Below are 27,499 nucleotides of genomic sequence, written 5' to 3'. Positions count from 1 at the left end.
CCAAGGTTCTAGGATTACAGGCATGAGCAACTGCACCTGGTCCTCATTTAAAATTTTTACAAGAATAATAATCTTTCCAATGAAGTAGCCTTATTCTCAAACCTATTTTAACTGATGGTTAAAAAACGACACAATTTCATTAATTCAAACTGAGACTTTACTTCATTATTTTAATTAATTTTCTGCTGAAAACAATAGTTCCTAGGTATCCCTGTCATAAGAATGTGGCTATCTGGTTTCCAGATACAGTACTTATTTCATCCTTCCTTGAGATAGAGGTATCCATTTCCATTATTCTGGATAATGGCTGCAATTGATAGCACTATCATATTTATTTTATTCTAGCAATTAAGAAATAAATACTCCTAAAACTAAAGAAGCAAATTTTAGATTGAATCACTTAATGATCAAACAACCTGGCAAATCTATACACAGAGGAACGCTTCTTTTAGAAAGCACTGCTAGATAATGAAGTATTCCATAATGGTAACGTTTTTAAAAGTCTCTCCCTCTACAAGATAGCATGAGACATGTGGTTTAGCCAAGGCAGGATACAGGTTAGGCACCCCCTTCAAACCAACCTGACTGAACTATCTGTGTAACACTCAGTGAGGGTAAAGGCAGAGGTAGCATGAACTGGTTCTTTTTCTTCTTCTTCTCTGTGGTGTGTTTGTTTTCATTCCACTTGAGGGCACTGTCTACTTCAGCAAGAATGGTATCAATTCATATCTGCCACTTACATAAGACACCTGTGGAAACCTCTATCTTGACACCATATAAACAAAACTCCTTACAAGGGCTGCCCAAACAGCTACCCAGCTCCTCAATTTGGTTCTATTCCTTTAAAGGACCAAACTGAAGTGTTGGTTCTTTTTGACCAAAATGCTTTTAACACGTCAACACTTTCCACAAGAAAATGTCCTTATTTTTTTCTTGATCATTGATGTATCACTATGACTGTAAATTATTTTGCATAACTCTCGATCTGCAAGGCTGTTATTTTGTTAAAAGGCTGTACCTTATGCTTCCTGAGGTCACAAACGCTTTCTACAGATCTACTGTCTAGAGTTTTCCCTTGCAATCAGCCATTTTCTGTGGTTTCCTGCTGTATGCATTTGACTCCTTTTACGGCCTTGTTGCTTTCCAACTTACTGCTTCAAATCAGTTCTGAGAAGCCAGGTGGTGAAACATGTTTGTGTGTTTGAAAAACAAAGCAACAGTCGTGAAGAGGTACGCATACATTCTGAAAGGGTCTTTCGGAGCAAAGCGCACGTAAGCTTTACTGAATAGAGATTTTGGTCACTTCCAGAAGGTTAAGATAGTCAAAAAGCAACATCCAAAACACTGAGCTGTGGTTTTGGTTCTCTTTAAAATGTATTCAGATTTTTTGGGCCAAAAGTTTTTTGAAAAGGGTAAAGCAATTCTATTTTGAAAAGAAATTCTTTTTTAAAATTCCTAAGATTAATGTCTTCAAATATTACAATCAGAAACCTCCTTGAATCTTAATTATTGCTTTATACCAACAGCTCCTACTCTATTGGTCCTCTAGCTTAACTATTCATGTCACAATTTGAAATAAAAATCATTAGTGCTAATAATCTATTATTAAGACAAAACTAAATTACTATATGTGCATTAGGACACTATGTTAAATAAATTTGATTATAAGCTTGCTTTCTGAAATAATTTAAGAGAGGGAATCCACAGTAAAAATTGATGTAACTGCTAGGTTTATGAAAATGTTTTGGGTAATAAACAATAGCTTTCAAGTACCATATTTTTTTTTTTTTTTTTTTTTTTTTTTTTTTTTTTTTGAGACGGAGTCTGGCTCTGTCTCCCGGGCTGGAGTGCAGTGGCCGGATCTCAGCTCACTGCAAGCTCCGCCTCCCAGGTTTACGCCATTCTCCTGCCTCAGCCTCCGGAGTAGCTGGGACTACAGGCGCCCGCCACCTCGCCCGGCTAGTTTTTTGTATTTTTTAGTAGAGACGGGGTTTCACAGTGTTAGCCAGGATGGTCTCGATCTCCTGACCTCGTGATCCGCCCGTCTCGGCCTCCCAAAGTGCTGGGATTACAGGCTTGAGCCACCGCGCCCGGCCTCAAGTACCATATTTTAAAGTGAACTCTACAAGGAACAGTAACTTTTTCCCTAACTTTCATGAGCACAAGTGGAAATGAGCTTAGACTTAGTAACACGATGGGTCATGTTAGACAACTAGAACAGTCAAGTGCAAGTTATCAAATATTTCAAAAGCATTATCCAAAAATAAAGGATACAGCCGGGCGCGGTGGCTCAAGCCTGTAATCCCAGCACTTTGGGAGGCCGAGACGGGCGGATCACAAGGTCAGGAGATCGAGACCATCCTGGCTAACATGGTGAAACCCCGTCTCTACTAAAAATACAAAAAATTAGCCGGGCGAGGTGGCCGGCGCCTGTGGTCTCAGCTACTTGGGAGGCTGAGGCAGGAGAATGGCGTGAACCCGGGAGGCGGAGGTTGCAGTGAGCTGAGATCCAGCCACTGCACTCCAGCCTGGGCGACAGAGCAAGACTCCGTCTCAAAAAATAATAATAAATAAAAATAAAGGATACAGCCTTTCCTCTTTCAGAAAGAATACATTAAGAACAGGTTTGAAACTATCTGATTAAAAATTGATTCTCTTCATTGCAACTGATAGAGAAAGTTGAATGGGAAACTTCACAGCTCGAGCCTAGAGATATACAAGGCAATAAACTGAATGATCATTAATATTCTCGGCCAGGCGCAGTGACTCACGCCTGTAATCCCAACACTTTGGGAAGCCAAGGTGGGTGAACAGCTTAAGCCCAGGAGTTCGAGACCAACCTGTGCAACATAGTGAAACTTCATCTCTACAAAAAGTACAAAAGTTAGCCAGGTGTGCCTGTAGTCCCTGATATTTGTGAGGCTGAGGTGGGAGGATGGCTTGAGCCCTGGAGGGAGGGGCTGCAGTGAGCCATGATCGCACCACTGCACTTCAGTCAGGGTGAAAAAGCAAGACCCTGTCACGTACTCTCTCACATATACACACACACTCATATATATATATGTGTGTGTGTGTGTGTGTATATATATATAGTACTCAAAATACCAGTATTACAATAAAAATATGCTAACATACATTTCTCCCCACTATAGAGGTGAATATAACGCCAACATTCTACTTTCACTGGGATGTGCACAGTAGTTAAATAGTTAAAGTCTTAGGTACCCCAAGCAGTAAACACTGACTCAACACACTATGAAGGGAAAGATCTAAATCACATTGTAAATGAGTTATTTATCTCCAAGAAGGTTGGTTTGTTAGTTTGGTATTTTTTATGCTTTCAGTACAAAGTTAGATAGTGAAAACTACATCATCTAGGCTAGGCACAGTGGCTCACTCCTGTAATCCCAGCACTTTGGAGGCTGAGGTGGGAGGATCCCTTAAGCCCTGGAGTTCAAGGCTTTAGTGAGCTGTGATAGCGCTACTGCACTCCAACCTGGGCGACAGAATGAGAGCCTGTCCCAAAAGGAAGAAAAAAAAAAAAAAAAGAAGATAAAATTAGCAGGGTGTGGTGGCGTGTGCCTGTGGGCCCAGCTACTTGGGAGGATGGGAGGATTGCTGGAGCCCAAGAGGTCCAGGCTGAAGTGAGCTATGATCACGTCACTGCACTCCAGCCTGGGTGACAGAGCAAGACCTTGTCTCAAAAAGAAAAAAAAAAAGGAAAGAAAGAACAACAACAACAACAACAAAAAAAAACCATCAATCGACATTCACTCAGCTTCTGCCTTTAAGTAAAGGCCTAGGGAAGAGTAAGACAACTGAAGGAAAAAGAAGCACAGCTAAATTCAAAGTCACTGTAGGGCAGGTGGGGATGAGGGGTCAGTGTGAAGGGAGAAATTTTCATTTGTATTCTCTTATTACTTTGCAGGTTCAATCACTTTGAGTGAGTATATCACAAATGACTCATCTAAATACTATCTTACTTCAGGCTGGATAACTGTGTGATTATGAATATCCTGGTAATAAATACTGAATGAAAATTACCAACGAGTTGAAACACAGTTAATATGTTTAACCCTAAAGCCATGTTGAACAGAAGGCCTTTCCTTTGAGGACACTGAAGAAGGAGAACAGTTCAGGTTCACATAGATTTGAAAACATTTCTGGTTATCTGAGCTTGTTGATGGTCTGGATTCTAAGTAAAGGGGAACTTACTTGTATTAAGATAAAATCATTAAACCAAGATGAGGGTTGGAAGGCACAAATATTTATCAATTTTCCATGAAGGCAATGGAAAGATGATCAGGAAATAAGTTTTACATGAAAATGTTAAAGATTACAATTACCACATTCCGAAAGGCAACATATACTACAAATGAACATCAGTAGTTACAGAAAACTAACAATGGTTAACTTATCCAGAAGATACAGTGTCTTTCTGATTCTCAAGTTATCAGGTTATATTGTTCATAAGGATCTCACAAAGACAGATCCAATTCAAGAGCTTTTTGCATCTCTTGAGATATCCTGCTTGTTCTAAAAAGGAAGCTACCTAAATTAGAATAAAAATTACAATACTTAATTCTGCCCCTAATTACAAATGGCAAAGAGGTAGGAAGGTCAGCGTGAACACCAAAGAAAGAAGACACGTGGGCCTTTTCCCAAAAGCTTCTGGATAGCTAGAATGATTACCCTTTTAAAAAAGAACACCTCTCACTAAAAGACAAAGTTGTTATATTTCTAAACAGCTAAAGAATAGGGATACAGATATTCCGTGGCCAGAAAAAAGACTGAGTCCGTTTTAATTCTCCTCAATGACTAATTTGTGTCATAAGTACACAGTCCCTAATATAAGTGGGATTTATAAGGTTAAAAGAAAAGAAAAGCCTCTCACATCTGCATATTCCCACCGGAACAAGGAATACTGCTGCCTCTCTAATGTTAAACCTAGCCACTCCACTGCCAAACTGCGAATTCCCCAAGTCCTTCATTTTTATATTATCCAGTGCCCACACAAGAGCCTGGCATATGCTAGGCACTGAATACGGAGAAATGAATGAAAGACTCAAGTGCTAACAGTGAAAACAAAATTGCATTTCCTCCTCCTGTTTAAGGCATTAAAACAAGAGAAAGAGAAGAGAAAAAGACTAAGGAATTGGGAGCATTTAATGAATTTTGCCTAAAACTTCACTAATTCTCTGGATAAAATGAAATCATGCTAAACCACTTCATTGTTACACATATAAGAAACAAATACAGAAAATTTCACAATTACGAAACCAAGTTGTTTTGAGGTTTATTTGAAACTAGCTTCCTAGAGCCTCACTAGCATGTATGTACTTATAAATTCTGTTCAACCAATGGAAAAAAAAAAAAAAACTAATTTAAGATCATAGTGTGAAAATCAGGAACAAAATACTAATAGTTCGATAAACAACGTAAGTATTCCTTTCTCTCTCCTTGTGCTGGAGACTTCCTTAAATCAAACAAACCACAGTTTAGATATGCCAGACTACAAAAATTATTGCTGCTTAATGTTAGTTGTTGCTTTATACAACAAGCCTTATCTGCTTCTCACAAAAGTTACCACCCAAAGGAAGGTTTATTTGCAAGAATACTATACAGTTTTGCAGCAGAATATTAGAGAATGTTCTGGGTGTTATCAACATTCAGAGTACATGAACTTCAATAAGAATTTCCAGCAAATCATTTTCTCCTAATACTGTTCTAGTTCAAATCCACCCACTACTCAGCGGGGAATGGCAGGCTAAATTCTTAAGGCCATTCAATCTACTTGGAGCATGAGGGGGTGTGTAGAAAGCCAACATTCAAATGAACACCCTCTCAAGGCCTGGGTGCTTCTCTGAGAGCCAATGATTGCAAAATGAACAATCTTATTAAGATCTCTAATTAGCCCGAATTCAAAAGCAAGGTAGGCATGCTCCTTAGCTGAGCTAAGGATACAACTTTCCAGGAAAAACTGGGGAAAAGAAAGTGGCAGGGATGGATGGGGGCTGGGAGATTGCAAGACCACAGGCTTGGTGGCTGGAAGATGACAACTATCCTAAAACATTCAAATGCCAAGGGGTGGAAGAGAAACGATGCCAAGTGCATGAATAACCGGCAGCTGACCCAGCTGAGTACCAAACTCAACACCATCTTCCTCAAGATTTCATGACTTCCCCCGCCCCGCTCCCGGGACTGCCGCCCCCCGCCCCCCTCCCCACCATTGTTAACATAAAAGAAAAACATAGAGAAAGAATACCTGTCACAACAGGGCGCACCTTTCAACTAAGGAACTCCAGGTGGCTGTGTAGAACCATCCTCACCCTGGAAAGGGGGAAACTGAAAGAAAAAGCAGAACACGCCATTATCGAGGCCAGAACCCCGACTGCGATTCCTGGACGGGAGCCACCAACACCCGCAAAATCGATCGCTGCATACGCCCCGCGGCGCGGACGGTAGGAATCACAGCCCCGGGCTCCTGAGGCCAACCGTGGCCGTCGGGGCCAGCCAACGGCCTGTGCCTCAGTCTCCCCATCTGTAAACGGAGTGGGAGGCGAGGAGGGGAACAGGGTCCCGCGCGACTCCCGCCCCAAGTCCTCTCTCCTCCGAGAGTCCCGACGGTGGCGACCCCGCACGCTCCCCGGACTCGGAGCCCTCCCGGGAAGCCTCGGGGGATGGGGAAGCCCCGGGGGTGGGGAAGCCCGGGCTGACGTCAGCGTGCTCGGCACCCCACTGGCCCGGCCGGCTCGGGCCCGAGCAACTAACGGGCCGGCGCCGAGGGCCCGACGGTCGCCGCAGTGGCTCCGGACGCCCTGAGGCCGGGCGGCTGCGCCGAGGGGATCCGGCCGCCCGCCGCCCGCCGCCCGCCTCCGGCTCACTCACTAACCTCGGGCGGCGGGGCGTCGCCCCTCGCCCCGGCTCCCCAGCCTGCGTCCCGGGCCGGCCCCGGCGCCCCACACCCACCGCCCTAGTATTTACCTCCGACGCGCGGCCCCCGCGCAGCCGAACCTGCTACCTGGGCCCGCCCCCACCTGCCCCGCCTCCGAACCGCCCAGAGGAGAGGGAGGGAGCGGGGGCGGAGGGGGCAGACGTCGCGCTGGCCAATCGCAGGCCGAGCTGCCCTCTTGAGCGGGCCCTGATTGGGCCTCCCTGTGACAGACCTTCCTCCAATGGCTGCCGGCCCGGCGCCTGCCGAAGGGACTTTCCGCTCTGTCAAGCTCGGTGGAACCAAAGGGAAAGCGGAGGGGCGGGGCGGAGAAGAGCGGGGATGGAGGCGGGAAGCTCAAGCTGATTGGGCAAAAGGCTGTGGATGCCGCGTCACCATTGGCTGATGCCGGAGCCGGGGCGGGGCGGGGCGCTGCGCTGTCACCAGCTCCACCTCCCGTGCTCCTGCCTCAGCTGTCAAAACTGTAGACGCTTAGGTTTGGGCTGGGTTGAGAGTCCAAATGAAGGTTAGGAATAGGATTCCGGGATGCGGTGAGAGAGCAAAGCTTTAGAATCAGAACTCAATTTGAATCTTTGGCGCTTTCATTCAGTGGCTGCGTGACCTGGGGAAGTCACAACCACGCTGTGCCTCAATGTCCTCATCTGTAAAATGGAGATCATAGTATCGGTTGTCTTACAGGATTGTGGCAAAATACTGAGTTAAAGTTTCTGGCACGCAGTACCAACTCAGGAAAGGTTCATCTCTTCCTCCCCGGCAGATTCAGCCTGGAACGCTTGCTGTTTCCGAACCTCTGTTGCCACCTATCCCAGTTAGGAGGGAATTTTCCCAAGGATGGTGAAGAAGGGATTTCCACACGCCGCCTCACTCAGCCCTGCACCCCTGGCCACCAGCCAGGACTTAGGGTGTAGTTAAGGATCTTTCAATTAGAAGGGAGGCTTCTGATTCCCAAAAGTACTCAAAATATTTAAGGAAGTGCTTTTTATAATCAGTCCCAGAGCCTTGCTGCACTGGATACTCCTGTTAATTAATTTCTTCTCCTTTGACATTTTAAGTGTTAATTATAGGAGAAGGTGATTAACACTGAGAAAGGAGGAGGGGTGTGTGTGTGCGCGCATGTGTGTGTGTGTGTGTGTGTGTTTAACCATGACACAAATTTCCCCCAGTGGAAAGTAACATGTTTCTGGAGATCCAGGGAATTTAAACCAATGAATACATAAAAGCAGTCACATGAGTGATGAGTAACAGTAGCAGTAGACAGGCCACCACTCTTCCCTGCCATAGTCATCCAAAATGAAATGAGCATCTTTTGAAAACCTAAGCCTCTTTCTACTCCTGTCCCTCTTTTGTCACCCCATCTTCCTGTTTTCCAAGCTTCACGACCACACTGCCGAAGGAAGCCATAAGTTGGAAATCAACAGGCCTGGCTTGTGTGGCCTTAGGCAACACCGTTCTCCTCTACATCTTTTTTCTCCAATAAAGCTGGAAGGACTCAGAGGTCACAGTCCAACTGTCTGGAAGAAAATTTCAGCTGAAATTTGGTTTTGCCTAACCCATACAATAAGAAGGAGGAAAGAGAAAAGAATGTAAAGGAGAGAGATTTGCAGTCCTTTTAGGCAAGGCAAACATTCTCATGTTTACCGCTGGGACCACTTCTCTTATCTGCATGATCTACATCCACTGGTCCCTTAAGGCGTTTGAGTTTGCCACTCTGGACTGGAATATTTTCAGGTCCCTTCTTTTTGTTTTTGTTGTTGTTGCTGCTAGGGTTTTTTGTTTGTTTGTTTGTTTGTTTTGAAACAGAGTCTTGCTCTGTTACCTAGGCTGGAGGGCAGTGGCGGGACCTCAGCTCACTGCAACCTCCGCCTCCCAGGTTCAAGAGATTCTCCTGCCTCAGCTTCCCAAGTAGCTGGGATTACAGGCGCCTGCCACCATGCCCAGCTAATTTTTGTATTTTTAGTAGAGACAGAGTTTCACCATATTGGCCAGGCTGGCCTCAAACTCCTGACCTCAAGTGATCTGCCTGCCTCGGCCTCCCAAAGTGCTGGGATTACAAGCATGAGCCAACGTGCCCGGCCCATTTTTGTGTCCTTTCTGTTGATGGCGTTTGGTGCTGCTGAGGTCTCTACTTCCATAGGGCTTTCTTCCGAGGGTCTATCCTGTCATATGTTCACTGACTCAGTGCCAGGGCCTGACAACATCTAAGGGATCTTCATCCAAGTCAAGCCTGACAAATAGGGCTTATCTCAATTATCGTTTCCTATCAATTGGGAATGGCTGCCTAGAACATTGCGTTAAAGCTAATTCTGAACTTGTATTCAGGCTCACAGGGAAGAGAGATGTCTGCCAGGGGATGAGATGGGGAGATAGTGTCATGGTGCTATTATTTGCAGTCTTTGGTAAACCAGCCTCTCACTTTACAGATGGGAGATGAAGGCCCGAAGACGGTAAATTATTAGCCCCCTGTCACTCAGGAGATGGGCCGAGACCCTGATTCCAAGCCAAGGCTCTTTTCCATCTCTGTTAAAAATGGATTCCCCAACTGAAATGGTCATCCTCTCTGCCTTCCAAATCCTCCCTTCATGGAGGACCTAGTCAAAGTCCTTTACAGACATGTCTTCGCAGAGGCTCCAGCCCTCACTAATGACCTCTCTCAACCACCACCCCACAGCCTCTTCCTTCCAACCTGGTCCTGGGTTCATGGAACTAGCAGTTGAGTTATTGAGCAGGTACCAGGAAACAGCAGTGTACAAGAGAGATACCACCCTCCCTCTGGCAAAAAAAGGCAAACTAAAATACTCATTAGATGATCACTTACTTAACTAAAGCTGTGGTAAAGCCTCAGAAGAAGAATCTCTCTGAGCATGCCTAAAGGGAGGTTGGCCACTCAGGGAAGGCCTGTTTGAGGAAGTCACCTTTGAGATGAGATGGGAAAAATAACTGGCAGGCAGGAGTGAGGGGGAACACACCAGAAATAGGGAACAGGAAAGTGCGCGACCTGTTGAAGAAACTGGAAGAGGCAGAGCACAGACAATGAGGGCACAAAAGGGCCTTGGGAGCCAAGGATAGGGGTTGTTCTCCATCCCAAGAGCAATAGGAAGCTTTTGAAGGGTTTTGCAGGGAACATAATGCTGGTTCTTTTTGTTTGTTTGTTTTTTGTTTTTTGTTTTTTTGTTTTTTGTTTGAGATGGGGTCTCACTCTGTTGCCCGGGCTGGAGTACAGTGGCACAATCATAGCTCACTGCAGCCCCGTCTCCTGGGCTCAAGTGATCCTCCCACCTCAGTCTCCCAAGTAGCTGAGACTACAGGTACACACCACCATGCCCAGCTAACTTTTCTCTTTTGAGTAGAGATGAGGGTCTGACCATGTTGCCCAGGCTGGTCTTGAACTCCTAGCTTCAAGAGATCCTCCTGCCTTGGCCTCCCAAAGTGCTGGGATTACAGGCATGAGCCACTGTGCCTGACCTAACACTGACACTAAGCTGTCTTATGTCGTTCTGTCATTGCATACAGCAGGAACCTAACATAAAACTATTGAATTGAATGGAGTTTTCCCCACAGAGGATGGTAAACTCCAGGTAGCCTGGTAGGGGCATGGGACATAGAGTAACATATGGTCAGGACTCAAGGGAACCTGCTCAGTGGCACCAGTCGTGGTTATTGACTAGACTCTGCTCCATGCTTCCCAGTGTCTACCACGGGGTACCTCCTACTTGCATTCTCTCCAAATTTGATGTCTCTTTTATATCCTACCACCTTCCGGGCATCTCCACTCAACACAGCCAGAAGCGAACTCCTGATATTCCCCACCAGCACCCCCTGCAATCCCTCTGCACTTCCCATCTTAGTAAATGGCAACTCCCAGATGTCCATCCAACCTCCCATGGTTCTAGCCATTTCCCACCAATCCTGTGAATATGGGCATTCAGAATGAACACTGGGCCAAGTGGCTAACTGGACCAGGTATCCACACAAGCAAGGATACGTCACAGGCGCTTTCTCCATGGTAGCCCAGCACAGTGTTTTGATCCATGGATGACAGGTTGAGGTCTTCCATCTCTGAGATGTGCTTATCTCTTAGGCAAGGGAAATTCCAAGTGCGACTGAACATTCTGTCTGAGGACTTTTACTCTGACCACCTAAAAGCTCTTTTTGATAAGATAAAGGGGATTACTTTAATCATCTTTAAACTAATCCAGCTGAACTATAAATCCATGCTCTCCCATTTGAGCTATTTGCTGGTATCAATGACAAATAATTTCTATGTTTGATTTTTAAAACACACACAGAAAGCTCTTTATTAAAGGGAACTCTCTGCTACATCTGGATCCCGTTTTGGGCAGTTGATGCATTAGGGATTGTTCCATGTCCCAGGGAATCTTCCTCCTTTAGGAAGGAGACACAAACGATGTCAGAGAAAGGGTGACTCGTTCTTTTTTTTTTTTTTTTTTTTTCTTTTGAGACAGAGTCTTGCTCTGTCGGCCAGGCTGGAGTGCAGTGGTGCAATCTCCGCTCACTGCAAGCTCTGCCTCCCAGGTTCACGCCATTCTCCTGCCTCAGCCTCTTGAGTAGCTGGGACTACAGGCACCCGCCACCACACTCAGCTAATTTTTTGTATTTTTTAGTAGAGACGAGGTTTCACCGTGTTAGCCAGGATGGTCTCGATCTCCTGACATCAGCCTCCCAAAGTGCTGGGATTACAGGTGTGAGCCACCGTGCCCGGCCAGGGTGACTCATTCTTATAAGCTGCCCCAACTTCTATTTTCTGCCCCCTTTAATAAAGAAAGTGGATCCTTCATTCAACAAATATGTATTGAGCACCTACTATGTGCTAGGCACCTTTGTAGACTCTGAGGACACTGCACTGAGCGTGGTTCCTGTTCTCCAGAAGCTGACATTCTAGGGGAAGGAAAAACTGACCACATGTCAGGTAGCCCATGCACAGAAGACAGTACAAAAGAGGGTAGGCAGTGATTGGAAACTGCTATTTAGGTAGATTGTTCAGGGAAGGACTACCTCGTGTAGGTGGCATTTGAACTAAGACCCGAAGGCAATGAAGAAGCCAACCACACCACCGTCTCAGGGAACAGTGTTCTCATAGGAGGGGACAGGTGAGTGCAGACGTCTGGAAGCAGCAATGTGCCTGGTGTCCTCAGCAATGTGCCTGGTATGCTCAGGGAACAGCAAAGAAGCCAGTGAGGTTGGAGCCCAGAGAAGAGGTGTGAGTGGCAAAGGGGAGGCCAGAGAGGACACAGGCGGTCCAAGTCAGATAAGACCTTGATTTTTACCCTGCACCAGACAAGAAGTCCTGGAGGGTTTACATCAGAGCAGTGGCTGATCTGACTTATGTTTTAATAGGTTCACGCCTCATGTCAAACGCAGTAACAGGGAGACTGATGCAGTAACCCAGGCAAGGATGGATCCCAAAGGGAACCCCTTGTTTCCTGGGGGTGGAGGCAGAGGAGGAGAGAGGGAGGGGTGCAAGGGGGTGTGGAACTGAAGATATCAAGAGATAAGTTGTTACAAAGCAGAAAGAGATGTAGCACTCCTGAAAAGAAGCATTTTCAGGGTGAGTGATCAGGGGAGTGGTGATGCTTAGGGGACTGGATCTGTGGATTGTTCAGGAAATAAGAATAGGTTGTGATTAAATTTAGAGGGAAAAAAACTGTCCAAGGGAAGCCAATCAAAGAGCCTGGATTGCCGGTCTTCCCTGCTGTGATCTCCGCCTGTGATTCTCCAGGGGAAATGTCCTTTATGACCTTACAGTTCACCTGGAACCCTCCACCCAGGGCCTGAGGCAGCGCATTCTCTTGTGCCCAGGCACTGCCAGGCATTGCCCTGATTACTGGGCGCCTCACACGCTGGGCTGGACCACTCACCCGAGTGAAGAAGGAGACTTGAAGCTGTCCTGGTACAATAATGGAATGAAGGGTTAGTCTCAGCTCAGCCGCTTGGAATATGACTCTACCTTTCACCTTTCTGTGGGATGTATTCATTTCAGCTTTTTGTTTGGTGCTATGGGGAGGGAAGGGCCCTCAGATTGGCGTCCTTTTTATTCCGGGATGGTGGTGAATATTATGAAAGTCTGAGGCTGTTTTTAAAATTCTGCTCAATACCTTGTTTTTCTGTGCATGAGAATTATGTATTCTTGGCTGCAAAACTGGAATCTGTCTGCTCATGGATAAACTTCTGGCCATGAGCATGTACCTTTCAGGTAACTTTCCTATCAGAGAAGCTTACAATCAAGAATCCTACTTCCCTAGTTCCCTACACTGGCCCAGGAGGCTTTTGGTGGTATCCGCTGGATTTCTGAAAATTAGGGAATTTCTCCTACTCTGAACTCTACCAGGAATCACATACCATATCAGTACCATCTTACCTAGGCCCTCTTGACCTCTTCTCTCTCCATAATCTCTTTCTAGCTCATGTCATCCAGACTCAAGGGCCCCATTCTCAGTTTGACACTAAGGACGCCTACGCTGTTACCTCTGGCTGTGACCTTTCCCATGAGCTCCAAATTCACACCATCTTTTGACGTCTCCACTTAACTTCTCCATTTCAGTGTCTCAAACTTGACAATTCAAAACAGAACTCCCTCCCACTTCCAAACTGGTTTCCTACCCAACTTTCCCAGGCTCCCAGTTTCTCAAGTCAGAATTCTATGAGTCATCCTTGATGTCTGCCATTCCCTCATCCCTCCCATCCAACCCATTCGTAGGCTCTTGGGAATCTACCTCCAGAATGTCTCTGGAATCCATCCGCTTCTCTCCACCTCCACTGCCAACCGCCTCTCACCTGCAATAGCTCTGAGGCAGCCTCCGCACTTCTTCTGCCTCCCATGCCCACCCCTACATATTCCTGTCCCATCTCCACCCAGGAGCAAAGAAGGTCTTCTTTAACTGTAAATTGGTTCACATCTCCCCTGCTTAGAACTTTCCAAGGCCTTGATGTTATTCCAAGATCAAGACCAAATTCTTGACTGTGGCCAGTGACACCTTTCCTGAACTGGACCTACCTACCTCTGCAAACCCATCTAGTGACACCTTTCCCTTAGCTTGCCTCCAACATAGTGTACTAGTTCCCTACGGCTGCTGCAGGAAATGACACAAATTATTCCCTTATAGTCCTGGAGGCCAGAAGTCCAAAATGGTCTGGAGCCAAGGCAGGCAGGGCTATGCTCCTTGCAGAGGTTCTAGGGGATAATCTATTTCCTGGTCTTCTTCAGCTTCTAGAGTTGCAATCCTTGGCTCATGGCACCTTCCTCCACCTTCAAAGCCAGGAGTGTAGCATCTTACTTGGTGATCACATTGCTTTGTTCTCTGGTGTCATATTTACTTTGCTTTACATTGTCCTTTAAATTTCTCTTATAAGGAAACTGTGATTGCATTTAAGGCCCATCCAGGTAACCCAGGATAATCTTCCCATCTCAAGACCCTTAACTGAATCCCACCTCCAAAGTCCCTTTTGCCATGTAAGGCAACATTCCCAGGGTCCCGGGAATTAGAATCTACGTATCTTCGGGAGTGACTATTGAGCCTACCATGCATACCAGGCTCCTTCACCCTCCAGGGTCTTTGTACTGCTTGTCCCCCCATGACTAGAATGCTTCCTTCTTCCCTCTCACTCTTTGCTTGGCCATATCTTTCTCATTCTTGGGGACACAGCTTACCTGGCACCTCCTCAGACAACCTGTCTCGGACCAGCCCCTCAACAGCCTGAAGACTTTTTTTTTTATTTTTTTTATTTTTTTATACAGAGTCTTGCTCTGTTGCCCAGGCTGGAGTGCAGTAGTGTGATCTCAGCTCACTGCAACCTCTGCCTCCCGGGGTCAAGCAGTTATCCTGCTTCAGCCTCCCAAGTACCTGGTTTACAGGCACCTGCTACCATGTCCGGCTAATTTTTGTATTTTTAGTAGAGATGAGTTTTCACCATGTTGGCCAGGCTGGTCTCGAACTCCCAACTTCAAGTGATCTGCCTGCCTCGGCTTCCCAAAGTGCTGAGATTACAGGCATGAGCCACAGTGCCTGGCTGAAGACTTTTTCATGTCTTTTTCAACTGACTTGTTTTCTGCCTGCCTCTCCCTCTACCCTCACCTGAGCACCTTGAGGACCATGTCTGTTTTGTCCATCCACTGGTCGTCCTTATATAACTGGTTAATAAATCATTGCTGAATTAATGAATTAATTAATTTATGACAGTCTCGCTCTGTCGCCCAGGCTGGAGTGCAGTGGCATGATCTCAGCTCACTGCAACCTTCTCCTCCAAGATTCAAGCGATTCTCCTGCCTCAGATTCCCAAGTAGCTGGGATTACAGGCATGCGCTGCCACACCCAGCTAACTTATTTTTTTCTTCTTCTATTTTTAGTAGAGACAGGGTTTCGCCATGTTGGCCAGGCTGGTCTTGAACTCCTGACCTCAAGTGATCCACTTGCCTCAGCCTCCCAAAGTGCTGAGATTACAGGCTTGAGCCACCATGCCTGGCCTCACTGCTGAATGAATTTAAAGATGACAAACTGACAACCCAATATAGTGCTATGCAAATGGGCTGCTGTGGGTTCACCTCAGTGAAAGGAGACTCATCGCTACCTTCCTCCTGATCTGCTATATTAGAAACAATGGTCTGGGCAGAACACGGCACCAATCACAAAGAAAACCCACTGACACGTTCCCACGCAGGGTCCAGGGAGATGCCGCAACACCGAGCGAGCCAGACACGCACAAATGCAATCGCAGTTTCCTTATAAGAGAAATTTAAAGAGAAATTTCAAGGAAGTAGCATTTCACCTTGCTGGGCGACCACCTGATCCCTTGCTCATTAAACGCAGCTAAGCATTATTTTAACACAAGGCCTGCTTGAGAGGCTGCTCACTGTGGAGAGCCAGCCGTAGGTAAACCTTCTCCATCTTTCTCCTGTTAAAGACTCCTGGTGCCACTTTGAGGGAATGCAGGGCAGCCAAGGGGCCTTTTCACATGTGTTGCAGCCTTTTAGGCTGGGTACGGGGAGGCTCCTGCACAGCTGAAAACTCCACGGGGTTAAATTTTTCTAAACTGAAGCCAAAAGTGTTTTGATTGCCTGGCTATTTTCTAAGAATTGCTTTTGCCTTAAGCTATACAAGATTGGGTTGAAAATATCATTTTTCCCCCCTTCAAGTAGAAAATTGTGCTTTAAAATTTGATAAGCTTTAGGAATATTTTTATTTTGTATTTTATTTATTTATTCGAGACGGCGTTCCACTCTTGTTGCCCAGGCTGGAGGGCAGTGGTGTGATCTCGGCTCACTGCAACCTCTTCTATTTTTAGTAGAGACGGGGTTTCTCCATGTTGGTCAGGCTGGTCTCAAACCCCCGACCTCAGGTGATCCGCCCACCTCCGCCTCCCAAAGTGATAGGATTACAGTAGTGAGACACTGTGCCTGGCCAGAATATTTTTAAATGTTTGGTCACAAGGAAGATGGCTGTTTTGACTCAATACTTTATTCCCCTCTGATTATTTACAGCATAAAGTTCACGGCCATGTTGTCTATAAAAGTATAAACTTAAGACAATAAAACAAAGTGATTTATAAATATTAACCAGTTTTCACACATCTTAATGTTTAAAATAATAACATTTGCACAGCATCTGACAATTTACAAAGGTTTCGACATGTATCATTTTGAATAATCCAGGAAGACATTTGCTTAGAAGGAAGGGCCTAATTTTTTCCTGTAAGCTTTCAATCCATAACTGTACATCCTAAAGGATTCTAGCACAAATGAAATGGAACTGCCTCTTGTGAGTCTATTTCAGAAGTCTGTTGTCAGAGTTCAGTTCACAGGCATCAACCAGAAACCTAGTGAGGCCGTTTGAAATTCTGGCCCAGATTAATTTTTTAAAGCTGCATTTGGAGCTTTTTAAAGTGGAGCTGTTTCCAAAGGCTTAACTGAAGAGTAATTGATTTCACTGGAACTAAAAGTCCACGTGTGATCCCAGCTGGAGTGTGGTCATATTTTTCTTGCAAACCTAGAATGTCTTGGGGGAACAAACGGCTGTCATGTGTCCCCTTCCAAAAATGTCTTAAACACCGGAAAGGAGGGCAGGCTAAGGTGTAGCCCTTCCCACCCTGGGTGCCAGGGTTGGGGGTGCTGTAAGTGAAATATCAAAGCTGAGGTCACTAATATTCTGAATCTCAGCCTCAGAGGAAGGAGCGTGTGCAGGAGTCCAGGAGGAGGGAAGGAACCAGTGATGGAGAATGGCCTGGATGGATGAGTTGAGACATGGAGAAAGTTGCTTCCTGAACTGTGTTCTGTGTACTCTTCTTCATCAGAGCAGTGGGAAGGGGTCTTTTGTGATAGTCCAGGCCTCTCCACCAACAGGCATTCAGTTAACAAGCACATCCATGGGCCCCACTGACCCACGTGGAAGCCTGGGAGGATCAGTAGAGGCCAGCCCCATACCACGGAGGAGGGGCTGTCCCTCTTGTACATCCTGGGATTGAATCTTGGGAAGAAGTCGATGGCAAAAGTAGCCGTGGGAAAAGTCTGTCCTGGGAGGCACTGATGCTCCCTCCTCTGCCAGAATAAAGGTGACCTATGGTGTTCCCAGAAAACAAGCTCAGCCTTAGGCAGGACAGGGCTCATTTTGAAGAGGCTGCCAACAGATGTCACCTAGCCTCTGGGGCCCAAACTCACAGCTTGCTCACAAACAAACTGAGATGAACATCCTCCCGGAGACTTCAAAGCAAGAGTCTGGTGTCCCTGCAGCCAAGCTTGTCAGCCTCGTCCAGAGAGAAAGTGTTCCCTCGGAGCCTAAAGGAGATCAAGTGAACAGAGGTTTGAGTGAGGACAAAATTAGAGCAGGGCTTTCAAACAAAAGCCTCCACTTTTTAAACCCATGCCTGGGATGGGCTGACCCTCTGGCCCAGCTGCAGTGCGTCTTGCAGGGAAGTCAGGGCCGTTTTTACCCTCGGTCAACCAGGGCAGCTCATGAAGCATTCTGAACAAGGCTCATGACTCTGCAGAGAGAGAGAGAGTCCACAACACTGCACCCAGCCAGCCACAGACTCCCCAAGGCCAGTGATTCTTTTTAAGGCAACAAGGGAATCTGTCAAGAATGCAATGAGCAAACCCTGGTGCCCTCCCAAGTTCCATCAACAGGCAGCAAATAGCATCAGATCCCTTAAAATATCAACCTGATGTTGGCTGGTGCCCAGGACACAGAATGTGATGTTTCTTAGGACTGTGCAATGGTTTCAAAAACAAAGAAACAGAAAACCTACACTCTGCCCAGAACCTGATGATGTCATAGGCCACAGAAATGTCACAATCCTACAGAAGGAAAAATCTCTCCATCACAGCATAGATTTTTGAAGTCACTTTTAAATTTTTTATTATCTTAAGAGACGGGATCTAATTCTGTCGCCTGTGCGGTGACGCAATCATGGCCCACTGCAGCTTTGAACTCCTGGGTTCAAGGGATCCTTCCATCCCAACCTCCCGAGTAGCTACGAACTACACCGCACCCAGCTGAATTTTTTATTTTTTAAGAGAAGAGGTCTGATGTCGAACTTCTGGCCTCAAGTGATCCTCCTGCCTCAGCCTCCCAAAGGGCTGGGATTACAGGTGTGAGCTACCACGCCCAGCAAAGCTTTTGTTTTTAACTTCATCATTTGATATCTGCATTTGCTGCAGCCTTGTATGCTTTTTGAAAGAAGACAAGGCCTGCATATTTAAAGCAGGGGTGACACACTTACGGGAATGAGTTGCCAAAGTGTCCTGGTCTAAGGCAATAGGCTTGGTTCATCTGTAGTCAGCCAGAGTGGGTTTGCCCATCTGAGAAGACTTAGCCCTTCTTGTACTCTCGTTAACTACTGGAATCATGAATGGGCCTCCAGAGTTCCCAGCTCTTTTGAGAAAACCCTGAGATACAGATTTTTTATAGGAAATGTCCTGGCTTTTAAATATTAGTCTCTAGCCCAGTGCCTGGAACATACATAGTAACATTCACTGATAGCACATTAGGCCAGGGAAAACCTTTACTTATTGTCTGAGAAATAGATCCCTGGAAATAAGAACAAATCTTTGAAGCTGTGGCTCAGCAGAGAGAAAGTCCACAACACTGGACCCAGCTGCCCAGACTCCCAAGGCCATTCTTTTTAAGGCAACGAAAGAATCTGTCAAGAATGCAATTCTTGCTTTTTTCAAATACATGAAGGACTATGGCTTTCTTATAGAGAATTGGATACACTGTGCAACCTGCTCGTAACCTGTGTAACCTCCATTCAGAACCGCAGAAGGTCTGATCCAATATCTTTGACCTGTGAAGGCAGATGCAGTTCCCAGGAGGGCAGGAGCTGACTTTTCTTTTCATTCTTCAACCACATCCCCATTCCTACACTATCTCATAGAACAGAGAAGTTGCTGAATAAATAGTCAAGGTTTAAAAATGAAATCATTGCTTCCCACTTAAAGATGTAAAGACTTCTTAGACAGAGAACTAGATCCCTCACATGCAGAATCATTCTCCCTGAATGTGAGAATCAGGATCCTCGAAATTTTCCTCTCTCCTACCACCCCATTTTACAGATAGAAAAACTGAGGCTCGGAGAGCTAAAGCAGGCCTGCCCGGGGGCCTTACCAGACTTCCAGGATGGTGTCATTCCTTTCAAGGGCCTGCAGGAGGGCTTCTGCCCCTAGGTAGGTGATGCAGTTATTGGACAACCTGGAGAAGAAAATAGAATGGTGAGCTTCAAAGATTCTTGGTTTTCCTCTTGAAACTGTCCAGTTAAAGAGACTTCAGGAGTTAGCCAGCCCACTGAAGCCCACCTGTCCCCTAGACACCTCCCACTCATGTCTGAGATTCCCAATGAGCTCATCAGTGAAGGCTCAGTACCGTCAGTGAAATGTACCCATCTCTCTTCCATTCACTAGATGAGTTTATCAAATTAAGTAGCCACTCCCTTAGTATAGTAGTTAAGTACCTGAATTTTAGTGCTAGATGTCCTGGGTTTAAATCCCACCTACACGACTTTTTTGATCTTGAGCAAATTAGTTCTAATTTCCTCACTGGTAAAATGGTCCTAAAAGAGTGCCTGTGTCATCAAGCATAAGAATCTAATGATGGGTGTAAGCAGGCTCCTGTTCACATCCACCATCCATCTCCTTGTGGCATGGGTCCCGGGCCATTAAGTCAGCCACCAGTCCCTGCATTACCTCCCCACACTCTGCTTGCTGGGAAGACCCACCACTCTCTGCAAACCTAAAACACTTGCACAGTACTCAATATGGTTTTGCTGTGTCCCCACCCAAATCTCATCTTGAATTCCCACATTTTGTGGGAGGAAGCCAGTGGAAGATAATTGAATTCCATCCTGTTCTCATTATAGTAAATAAGTCTCATGAGATCTGATGGTTTTAAAAAAGGGAGTTTCCCTGAACAAGCCCTCTTCTCCTGTCTGCCGCCATGTAAGACGTGCCTTTCACCTTCCGCCATGATTGTGAGACCTCCCCAGCCACGTGGAACTGTGAGTCCAATAAAACTCTTTCTTTCAAAAAGTGCCCAGTCTTAGGTATATCTTTATCATCAGCATGAAAATGGACTAATACAGTACTTAGTTGATAGAAAATAACCAATGAGCAGTAATATTTCCATTTTTAGGGGGGTCTTTGAGGGCACAGACACAGAGATTACAGAACATATGAGGTAGCTGACAACAGGGAGGGGAGACAGGATAGGGCCAGGGACAGTAACAGAGGAGTCATGTGTTTCCCATGTTGCTCTTTTGCTTATAGCTTTGCCTTCCGATAATGTCCACTCCAGGTCTTCCCCCTTTCCCACAATTTTAGGAACGTCTTACAAGTTGACCCTAAGGCAATGCTAATCGTAATTGCCAGTATTTGTTGAGCTTCTATTAGGTTGGTGTAAACATAATTGCAGTTTTTGCACTGTTGAAATTTGCCATTTGATATTGGAATACATTCTTAAATAAATGTGGTTATGTTATACATCATTTTAATGCACAATTCTCACTTTATGATTTTTTGCTAATGACTTAATACTTTCTGTTTATTTTATATTTATTTTAGACTATGAAAATGATGTTAGACAAAAAGTAAATTCAAGCAATTTTCTTATTCCAATTCAAAATGAGTCGTAAAGCAGCAGAGACAACTCACAACATCAACAACGCATTTGGCCCAGGAACTGCTAACGAACGTACAGTGCAGTGGTGGTTCAAGAAGTTTTGCAAAGGAGACGAGAGCCTGGAAGATGAGGAGTGTGCTGGCATGCCATCGGAAGTTGACAATAACCAACTGAGAGCAATCATCAAAGCTGATCTTCTTACAACCACTTGAGAACTCAACATCGACCATTCCATGGTCGTTCAGCATTTGAAGCAAATTGGAAAGGTGAAAAAGCTCGATAAGTGGGTGCCTCATGAGCTGAGTGAAAACCAAGAAAATCATCATTTTGAAGTGTCATCTTCTCTTTTTCTACACAACAACAGTGAACCATTTCTTGATCTGATTGTGACATGCAATGAAAAGTGGATTTTATACAACTGGCAAGGACTAGCTCAGTGGTTGGACCAAGATGATGCTCCAAAGCACTCCCAAAGCCAAACTTGTGCCAAAAAAAAAAAAAAAGGTCATGGTCACCGGTGGTCTGCTGCTGGTCTGATCCCCTACAGCTTTCTGAATCCTGGCAAAACCATTACATCTGAGAAGTATGCTCGTCAAGTCAATGAGATGCACTGAAAACTGCAACGCCTGCAGCAGGCATTGGTCAACAGAAGGGATCCAATTCTCCACGACAATACCCGACTGCACGTCACACAACCAAAGCTTCAAAAGTTGAATGAATTGGACTATGAAGTTTTGCCTTATCCACCATATTTACCTGACCTCTAGCCAACTGACTACCATTTCTTCAAGAATCTCGACTTTTTGCAGGGAAAATGCTTCTACAACCAGCAGGATGCAGAAAATGCTTTCCAAGAGTTTGTCAAATCCCAAAGCATGAATTTTTATGCTACAGGAATAAACAAACTTATTTCTTATTGGCAAAAAAATGTGTTTATTGCAATGGTACCTATTTTGATTAATAAAGATGTATTTTAGCCTAGTTATAATAATTTAAAAATCATGGTCCAAAACCACAATTACTTTTGCTCCAACCCACAACTTACTTTTATTACCTACATTCTCTCAGTGAATGCTCATGGCCTGTAATGAAGGTCCAGCTAGTATCTCCATTTACACTTGAGGCAACTGAGGCACTCATCCAAGAAGAACTGGCTGGTAATGGTGGAGCAGGGCTAAGACCCAGGCTGTCTGGTTCTAGAACCTGGACTCTTTTTTATTATTTTTTTTTTCTCTTTTTTTTTTTTTTTTTTTGATGGAGTTTCTCTCTTGTCCAGGCTGGGGTGCAATGGTGTGATCTCGGCTCATGGCAACCTCCACCTCCTGGGTTCAAGTGATTCTCCTGCCTCAGCTTCCCAAGTAGATGGGATTACAGATGTGTGCCACCACGCCCGACTAATTTTGTATTTTTAGTAGAGATGGGGCTTCTCCATGTTGGTCAGGCTGGTCTCAAACTCCCCAACTCAGGTGATCCACCTGCCTCAGCCTCCCAAAGTGCTATGATTACAGGTGTGAGCCACTGCACCCGGCAAGCCTGGACTCTTAACCAACTCTTGGCAGAAACTAAGCCTGGAAAAGAAAGATGCAGGCATTTCTCTTTTTAAAAAACGATATATCAGAAGTTCAATTTTTGTGGGGGATGATATAGTTTAGGATGCTGAATAAAAAGGCTGATGACAGGGTGGCATGGGACAAACCCCAGCCTCATTGCCCGGCATCCACTTGGATCAAGTGGAGTAAGGCTGTGACAAGGAGGGAAGACAAAACTGCCATATCCATACCTGGTCAATAATCAGCCTGGTATTCACAAAGGCCCACCCTCAGTGCAAAGCTGGCATCTGGCTCAACAACTGGGCTTCACCCCAACTTCCCAGCCCACTTCCACCCAAATGATTAGTGGAAGTGTTTTCACCAAATATTTGGAAATTTCCTAGCTTGTGAAAGCAACACAAACAAGTGTTGCCAGAGTAGATAGCAGCCTGGCAGCAAAGCTGGCACTCACAGAGGCAGCTATCTGTCTGTTTCTAAAAGGCAAGCGTTTTCCTAGGACCACATTTGCCTAGGCAGATGCCACTTTCCTCCAGCCAAAGGAGCCATCTGATGGGGTTCCTGAGGTCTCCTTGAAATAGGAATTTCGGCATCAGCCTCAGAGAGCACCCTGACAAGCCCATGATGGTCACTAGGTGGGTTCATGTTCACCTCAGTTGTCCATCTCTTTGTGGCACAAGTCCCAAGCCACTGAGTCAGCCACTGGAGGAGGCCACAATGCTCCCCATCACATCACCTCCTTAGCCACTGCTTGCAGAAAAGACCTGCCACTCTCTGCCTGAGGCCATTATCCTGACCCCAGAAGCATGTTGTGCTGGGTGAGGGTGAGCTAGAAGTGCTAGAGAATCAGTGCCCCATGAGCGCACGTCAACACAGGAAGGACAGACGGTTGGTGGATAAATGCCATGGCTTTCTTGCCCATTGGTTGGGTAGATGACCAGGTGTTTTCTGCACTGGCTCCAGGAGTGCCCCAGAGTACTGAGCTCCAATTTCCCTCATTGATAACTCTCTTGATAACTCTCATTTATTGGTTACCTTCGCTTTCCCATCTCACTTCACCACTCTCCTATCAGCATTTACTGGGATCACCTCCCAGATAAACAACTTGCACTGGAATCCTTGTCCACCTAGACCAGGGCAAGCTGTTCTACCAGGCCACCACACGTGAGTTACCCCAGCGGTATTCTTATTCAGAAATGCCCCTTCCAAAGATCAGCAATTATTGTCCTGTTTCCTGCTTATGGGTTCCTTACTTCAGGATTTTCAAACTTGAATTTCTCTTCAGTCCTTCTGCGAGACAACATACACCTTCATCCTGGAGATGGTTCTCCTCCAGGCTGGTGAGAACAAGAGAGAAAATCCAGTTGATATAACGTTGATTATGGAAGATGATGTCAATAAAGATGAACTCACATGTCCCCCTTATAGGAAATCCAACATCTGAAAACCCAAACTCATGGATAAAGAAAGAACAGATAAAGTACATTGTGGGGATTCTCAATTCCGGGGACATATTTGCAAGAGAATTCACTCCAAGGGCTCTCTATGTAATAAGTTCCCTCATCCCCCAGCTTCCCAATATCCATCTTTCCTTTCTTCCTCATTAATGGAAGTCTCATTTCATTTGGACAGCCATGCACTTGGTGAAAAAACTGTATTTCCTACTCTCCATTGCAGCCAGGGCTGGTCAAACAACATACACGTGGGTTGGTCAAGTGACATACACATGGTTGATACATAAGGGGAAGTTGACAGGTGGGACTTCCAGGAATGCTTTTTAAAGGAAAGAAACGCAGATGGCTTTCCCTGGTATATAGACTGAATCCTGGAATACAGAAGTAGTGCTGCAACTGGAGCAGCCATCCTGTGATCATGAGGCAACCAACCATGTGAATGAAGTCACAGGCTAAGGATGATGGAACAGAAAGATAATGAGACAGAGCTGAGACCCCTCCTGGCCTCTTGTGGCCACTGTACAAACCCTACACTGCCTACTTCCAGCTGCCTATACAGGAAAAAATAAACCCTTTCTTTGTTTAAACCTCTATAGATGAAGGTATTCTGTCACCTGCAGCTTAACATGTAGTTAAACTAAATTTGGCCTGAGACTGCCTCCGTACTTTGAGTTCCTATGTGGCAAACTGCAACCTAACAATATATCCTTGTAACAAACAGCTAAGTCTCAGTCAATCACAGCAGCCAGGCTTCAGTCAATCACAGCCTACCAGCTGATCAGACTATGTCCATATAAGGAAAATGCCTCATCACATCATGCCCAAATAAGGCAAGTGCCCAGCTGCAACCAATCAAGTTGTTTTGTACATCACTTCCTTTTCCTGTCTATAGATACTGCTTGCCCACCTTGCTGGGTGGAGCGCTCCCAGTTCTGAATGCTGCCCAATTCATAAATTGCTGTATGCTCAAATCAGCTCTGCTAAATTTAATTTGCCTGAAGTTTTTCTTTTAACAGTAATCATAACTGATGCTCTCACAATAAGGTTCTCCTCTACTAAGAAATTCCAAGTGGCAAAATCCAGTCAGGATAGAATCAATCATACTTTAGTAGAGCTAGTAAGCCCTGCAACAGCCAAGGTCCATCCACAAAATCTGTTTCTGTCAGTGCCCATATGTTGCAGTACCTTTCTGCTTCCTGGGAAAATCAAACATTCAGCATTTTATCTCCCTGACATAATCTGAAACTGCCCAGAACATGTCAGAAAACTATACTAGTGACATCTAAAGGATGAGAAACTTAGAATCTGCTTCAGGTCAACAGTATAAGCATGATTCATGGTTCCTCTTTCAACTATCAAAACTCCATTACACCTTCCAAAGTGACCTATGACTTGAATACCCAGTACTCCTAGGAACTCAAATTCACTTGAAAATAACAAAACTTTATTATTAGTAGTAGTCACAGTACTAGTAGTAGTTGTAGCAGCAGCAGCAGCAGCAATAGTAGTAGCAACCCTGCCACTATTCTAATTTAACATTTATGGAGCACTTACAAATATGCCAGGCACTATATTAAGGTCTTCACAGGCACTACCTTATCTAATTCTTACAAAAATCCTCTATGGTTGGAAGTATTCTTGCCCTCATTTTACAGACATGAAACTTGAGATTCTGAAATTGTTATTTAACTTGCCTAAGATCATGGCCTGCTTGATTCCAGAGTTTGTGCTGTTAACACTTATGCCATGTGGAGGCAGTCATCAAACCAGCAAACCAATATATTTTATTAAATTAAAAAATTAGCATGTACATACCAGGCTCTATAAGCTTCCTACCACTCAGTACATATAAAGACAAACACAACCAATCAATCAGTCAATCACTCAATCATTGACCTTTGTCTGTCCACACAACTGCTCCTATGGATGAGGCCAGGGGATCAACAGAGATTGTGATCCACCTCCCCAGAGCAGAAAATCTCCCAAACTCACCAGAGTTCTTCTAGCATGACGTTCTTTGCCAGCATCAGTGCTAAGGCTTGGGCACCCACACTGCCAATGTTGTTCCCCACCAGGCTGGAGGTAACCATAGAACAAAAGCATGTCAGAGCAGGGAAGGACCTCAGAGATGAACTAACCTATGGAGGACAATATTCATGGTGCTCTCCTGGTCTGCTCCATTTCAGACATCACTAATAGATTGTGGTGCTCTTTTTCTCTCTCTCTCTTTTTTTTTTTTTTTTTTTTTTTTACCCTTTTTAGACATCACTAATTGATTGCAGTGCTCTTTCTTTAAACGTTTTTTAGATATTACTAATTGATTGCAGTGCTCGTTTTGTTTTGTTTTTTGCCTTTTTTAGACATCACTAATTGATTACAGTGCTCTTTAAGCCCAGGTGAAGCCTTAGAATTCTTCTTAATGTGGTGCACTGGGCAGCCACTACCAATGGATTGGAATTGGTCCTTAAGATAAAATGTACCTGATCCAGCCCAATATCTTCAATTTACAGATACTGTATCAAAACCCTGAGAGGACAAGGGACATTTCCAAAGTCACCCAGAAAGACTCAAGTGTCCTGTCTTGAAATCCAATGGTGTTTTTTCCTTACTCCATTGCCTAACATTGTGGGGTAGAAATAAAGTTCAAAGACCTTCAAAATTGGCCCAAGTTCCTCCCTCTTTACCTGATCTCTCCACGAAAACTGCAGGATAGACTCTGAAGCTTACCTGAGCCACCTCAAGCTCTGGTGATCACCCAAGGCTTCAGCCAGGGCCTGGGCCCCCTCGTCACCCACTCTGTTGCCCCAGAATCTGAAAAGGCCAAAAGAGTCAACAGACAGTGTCAGTGAGTACCTGATATGTGTTCTAGACATGAACTAACAGTCCTTCTTCCTCTGCAGTCCCAGCCAGAGGGGCAGGACCACTCAATCCCAGAGTAGCCTCCCTGGGGCTCCTGGTTCCAGCAAAGTGGACCTGTCTCCATCTTTTGGGTGGGATGGCCGAACTTAACCCAAGAGTTTTCAGTGGTTTTACATTACAGACTTAGAGAATAGTAGAGGCCTACCCAGCCCCAAACCCTTAAGGACAGGAGCTCACTGACAAGAGTAATTTACAGTTGTGACATTTTTTCTGACACTTAGCTCAGCTTCCTGGTAACTGCCACCCACAAATCCTTAGCTACCCTCCAGTACCTGCCCATAACAAAGTCTAACGCTTCTTCTGCAAAGCTCTTTATCTCTTGCTTCTTCGTAACACCTCGCCACACCAGCAGCTTCAACACCCTCAGCTTCTGGGCCATCCTCCTCTGACTCATTGTAGTTTGAAAACATCCCTTTCCAGGTGTAGAAGGCCCAACTCACACCTTCTGACTTATCAACTGTATTCTAGGGACCTACCCTGGACAGGTATGTGCACAAGTTAGCAAAGGAT

The 27,499-nt window shown here is 45.3% G+C and overlaps 2 protein-coding genes and 1 long non-coding RNA gene across 11 annotated transcripts in view; 1 reads left to right on the top strand and 2 right to left on the bottom strand.

Moving 5' to 3' along the window:
• The window catches only part of CYLD (CYLD lysine 63 deubiquitinase), a 62,705-nt gene extending 55,653 nt beyond the window's left edge, over positions 1-7,052 (bottom strand). The window contains exons 1-2 of one of the 3 annotated variants that reach the window (XM_023209916.1): positions 6,985-7,052; positions 6,266-6,345 (exon numbers count right to left, since the gene is read on the bottom strand). The gene's annotated coding sequence lies outside the window, so the exon portion shown is untranslated. Of the gene's footprint in view, positions 1-6,265; positions 6,346-6,892 lie in introns of all 3 variants that reach the window. The other 2 variants (XM_023209918.1, XM_023209917.1) reach the window with 2 other exon arrangements.
• Positions 6,262-21,572, top strand: LOC116418510. 3 transcript variants are annotated; one of them, XR_004228568.1, is made up of 3 exons: positions 6,262-6,461; positions 19,512-20,449; positions 21,012-21,572. It is a non-coding gene; the product is annotated as an uncharacterized LOC116418510 (long non-coding RNA). The 3 variants fall into 3 exon arrangements; XR_004228566.1 differs by lacking the exon at positions 19,512-20,449; XR_004228567.1 differs by lacking the exon at positions 6,262-6,461 and having other exon boundaries at positions 18,487-20,449.
• NOD2 (nucleotide binding oligomerization domain containing 2) overlaps positions 16,284-27,499 on the bottom strand; it is a 39,117-nt gene continuing 27,901 nt past the window's right edge. For 2 of the 5 annotated variants that reach the window (XM_023209912.2, XM_023209913.1), the window contains 5 exons: positions 26,798-26,881; positions 26,063-26,146; positions 23,870-23,953; positions 19,564-19,647; positions 16,284-17,735 (listed from right to left, as the gene is read on the bottom strand). In XM_023209912.2, coding sequence (XP_023065680.1) covers positions 17,663-17,735; positions 19,564-19,647; positions 23,870-23,953; positions 26,063-26,146; positions 26,798-26,881 — 409 coding nt within the window. In that variant the 3' untranslated portion in view covers positions 16,284-17,662. The remainder of the gene's footprint in view (positions 17,736-19,563; positions 19,648-23,869; positions 23,954-26,062; positions 26,147-26,797; positions 26,882-27,499) is intronic. The other 3 variants (XM_023209915.2, XM_023209914.2, XM_023209911.2) reach the window with 2 other exon arrangements.

The sequence above is a fragment of the Piliocolobus tephrosceles genome, chromosome 17 (genome assembly GCF_002776525.5).
Source record: "Piliocolobus tephrosceles isolate RC106 chromosome 17, ASM277652v3, whole genome shotgun sequence".
Lineage (NCBI taxonomy): Eukaryota > Metazoa > Chordata > Mammalia > Primates > Cercopithecidae > Piliocolobus > Piliocolobus tephrosceles.
Note: the sequence above shows the minus strand (reverse complement) of the source record. Positions and strands in the feature narration are given on the sequence as shown.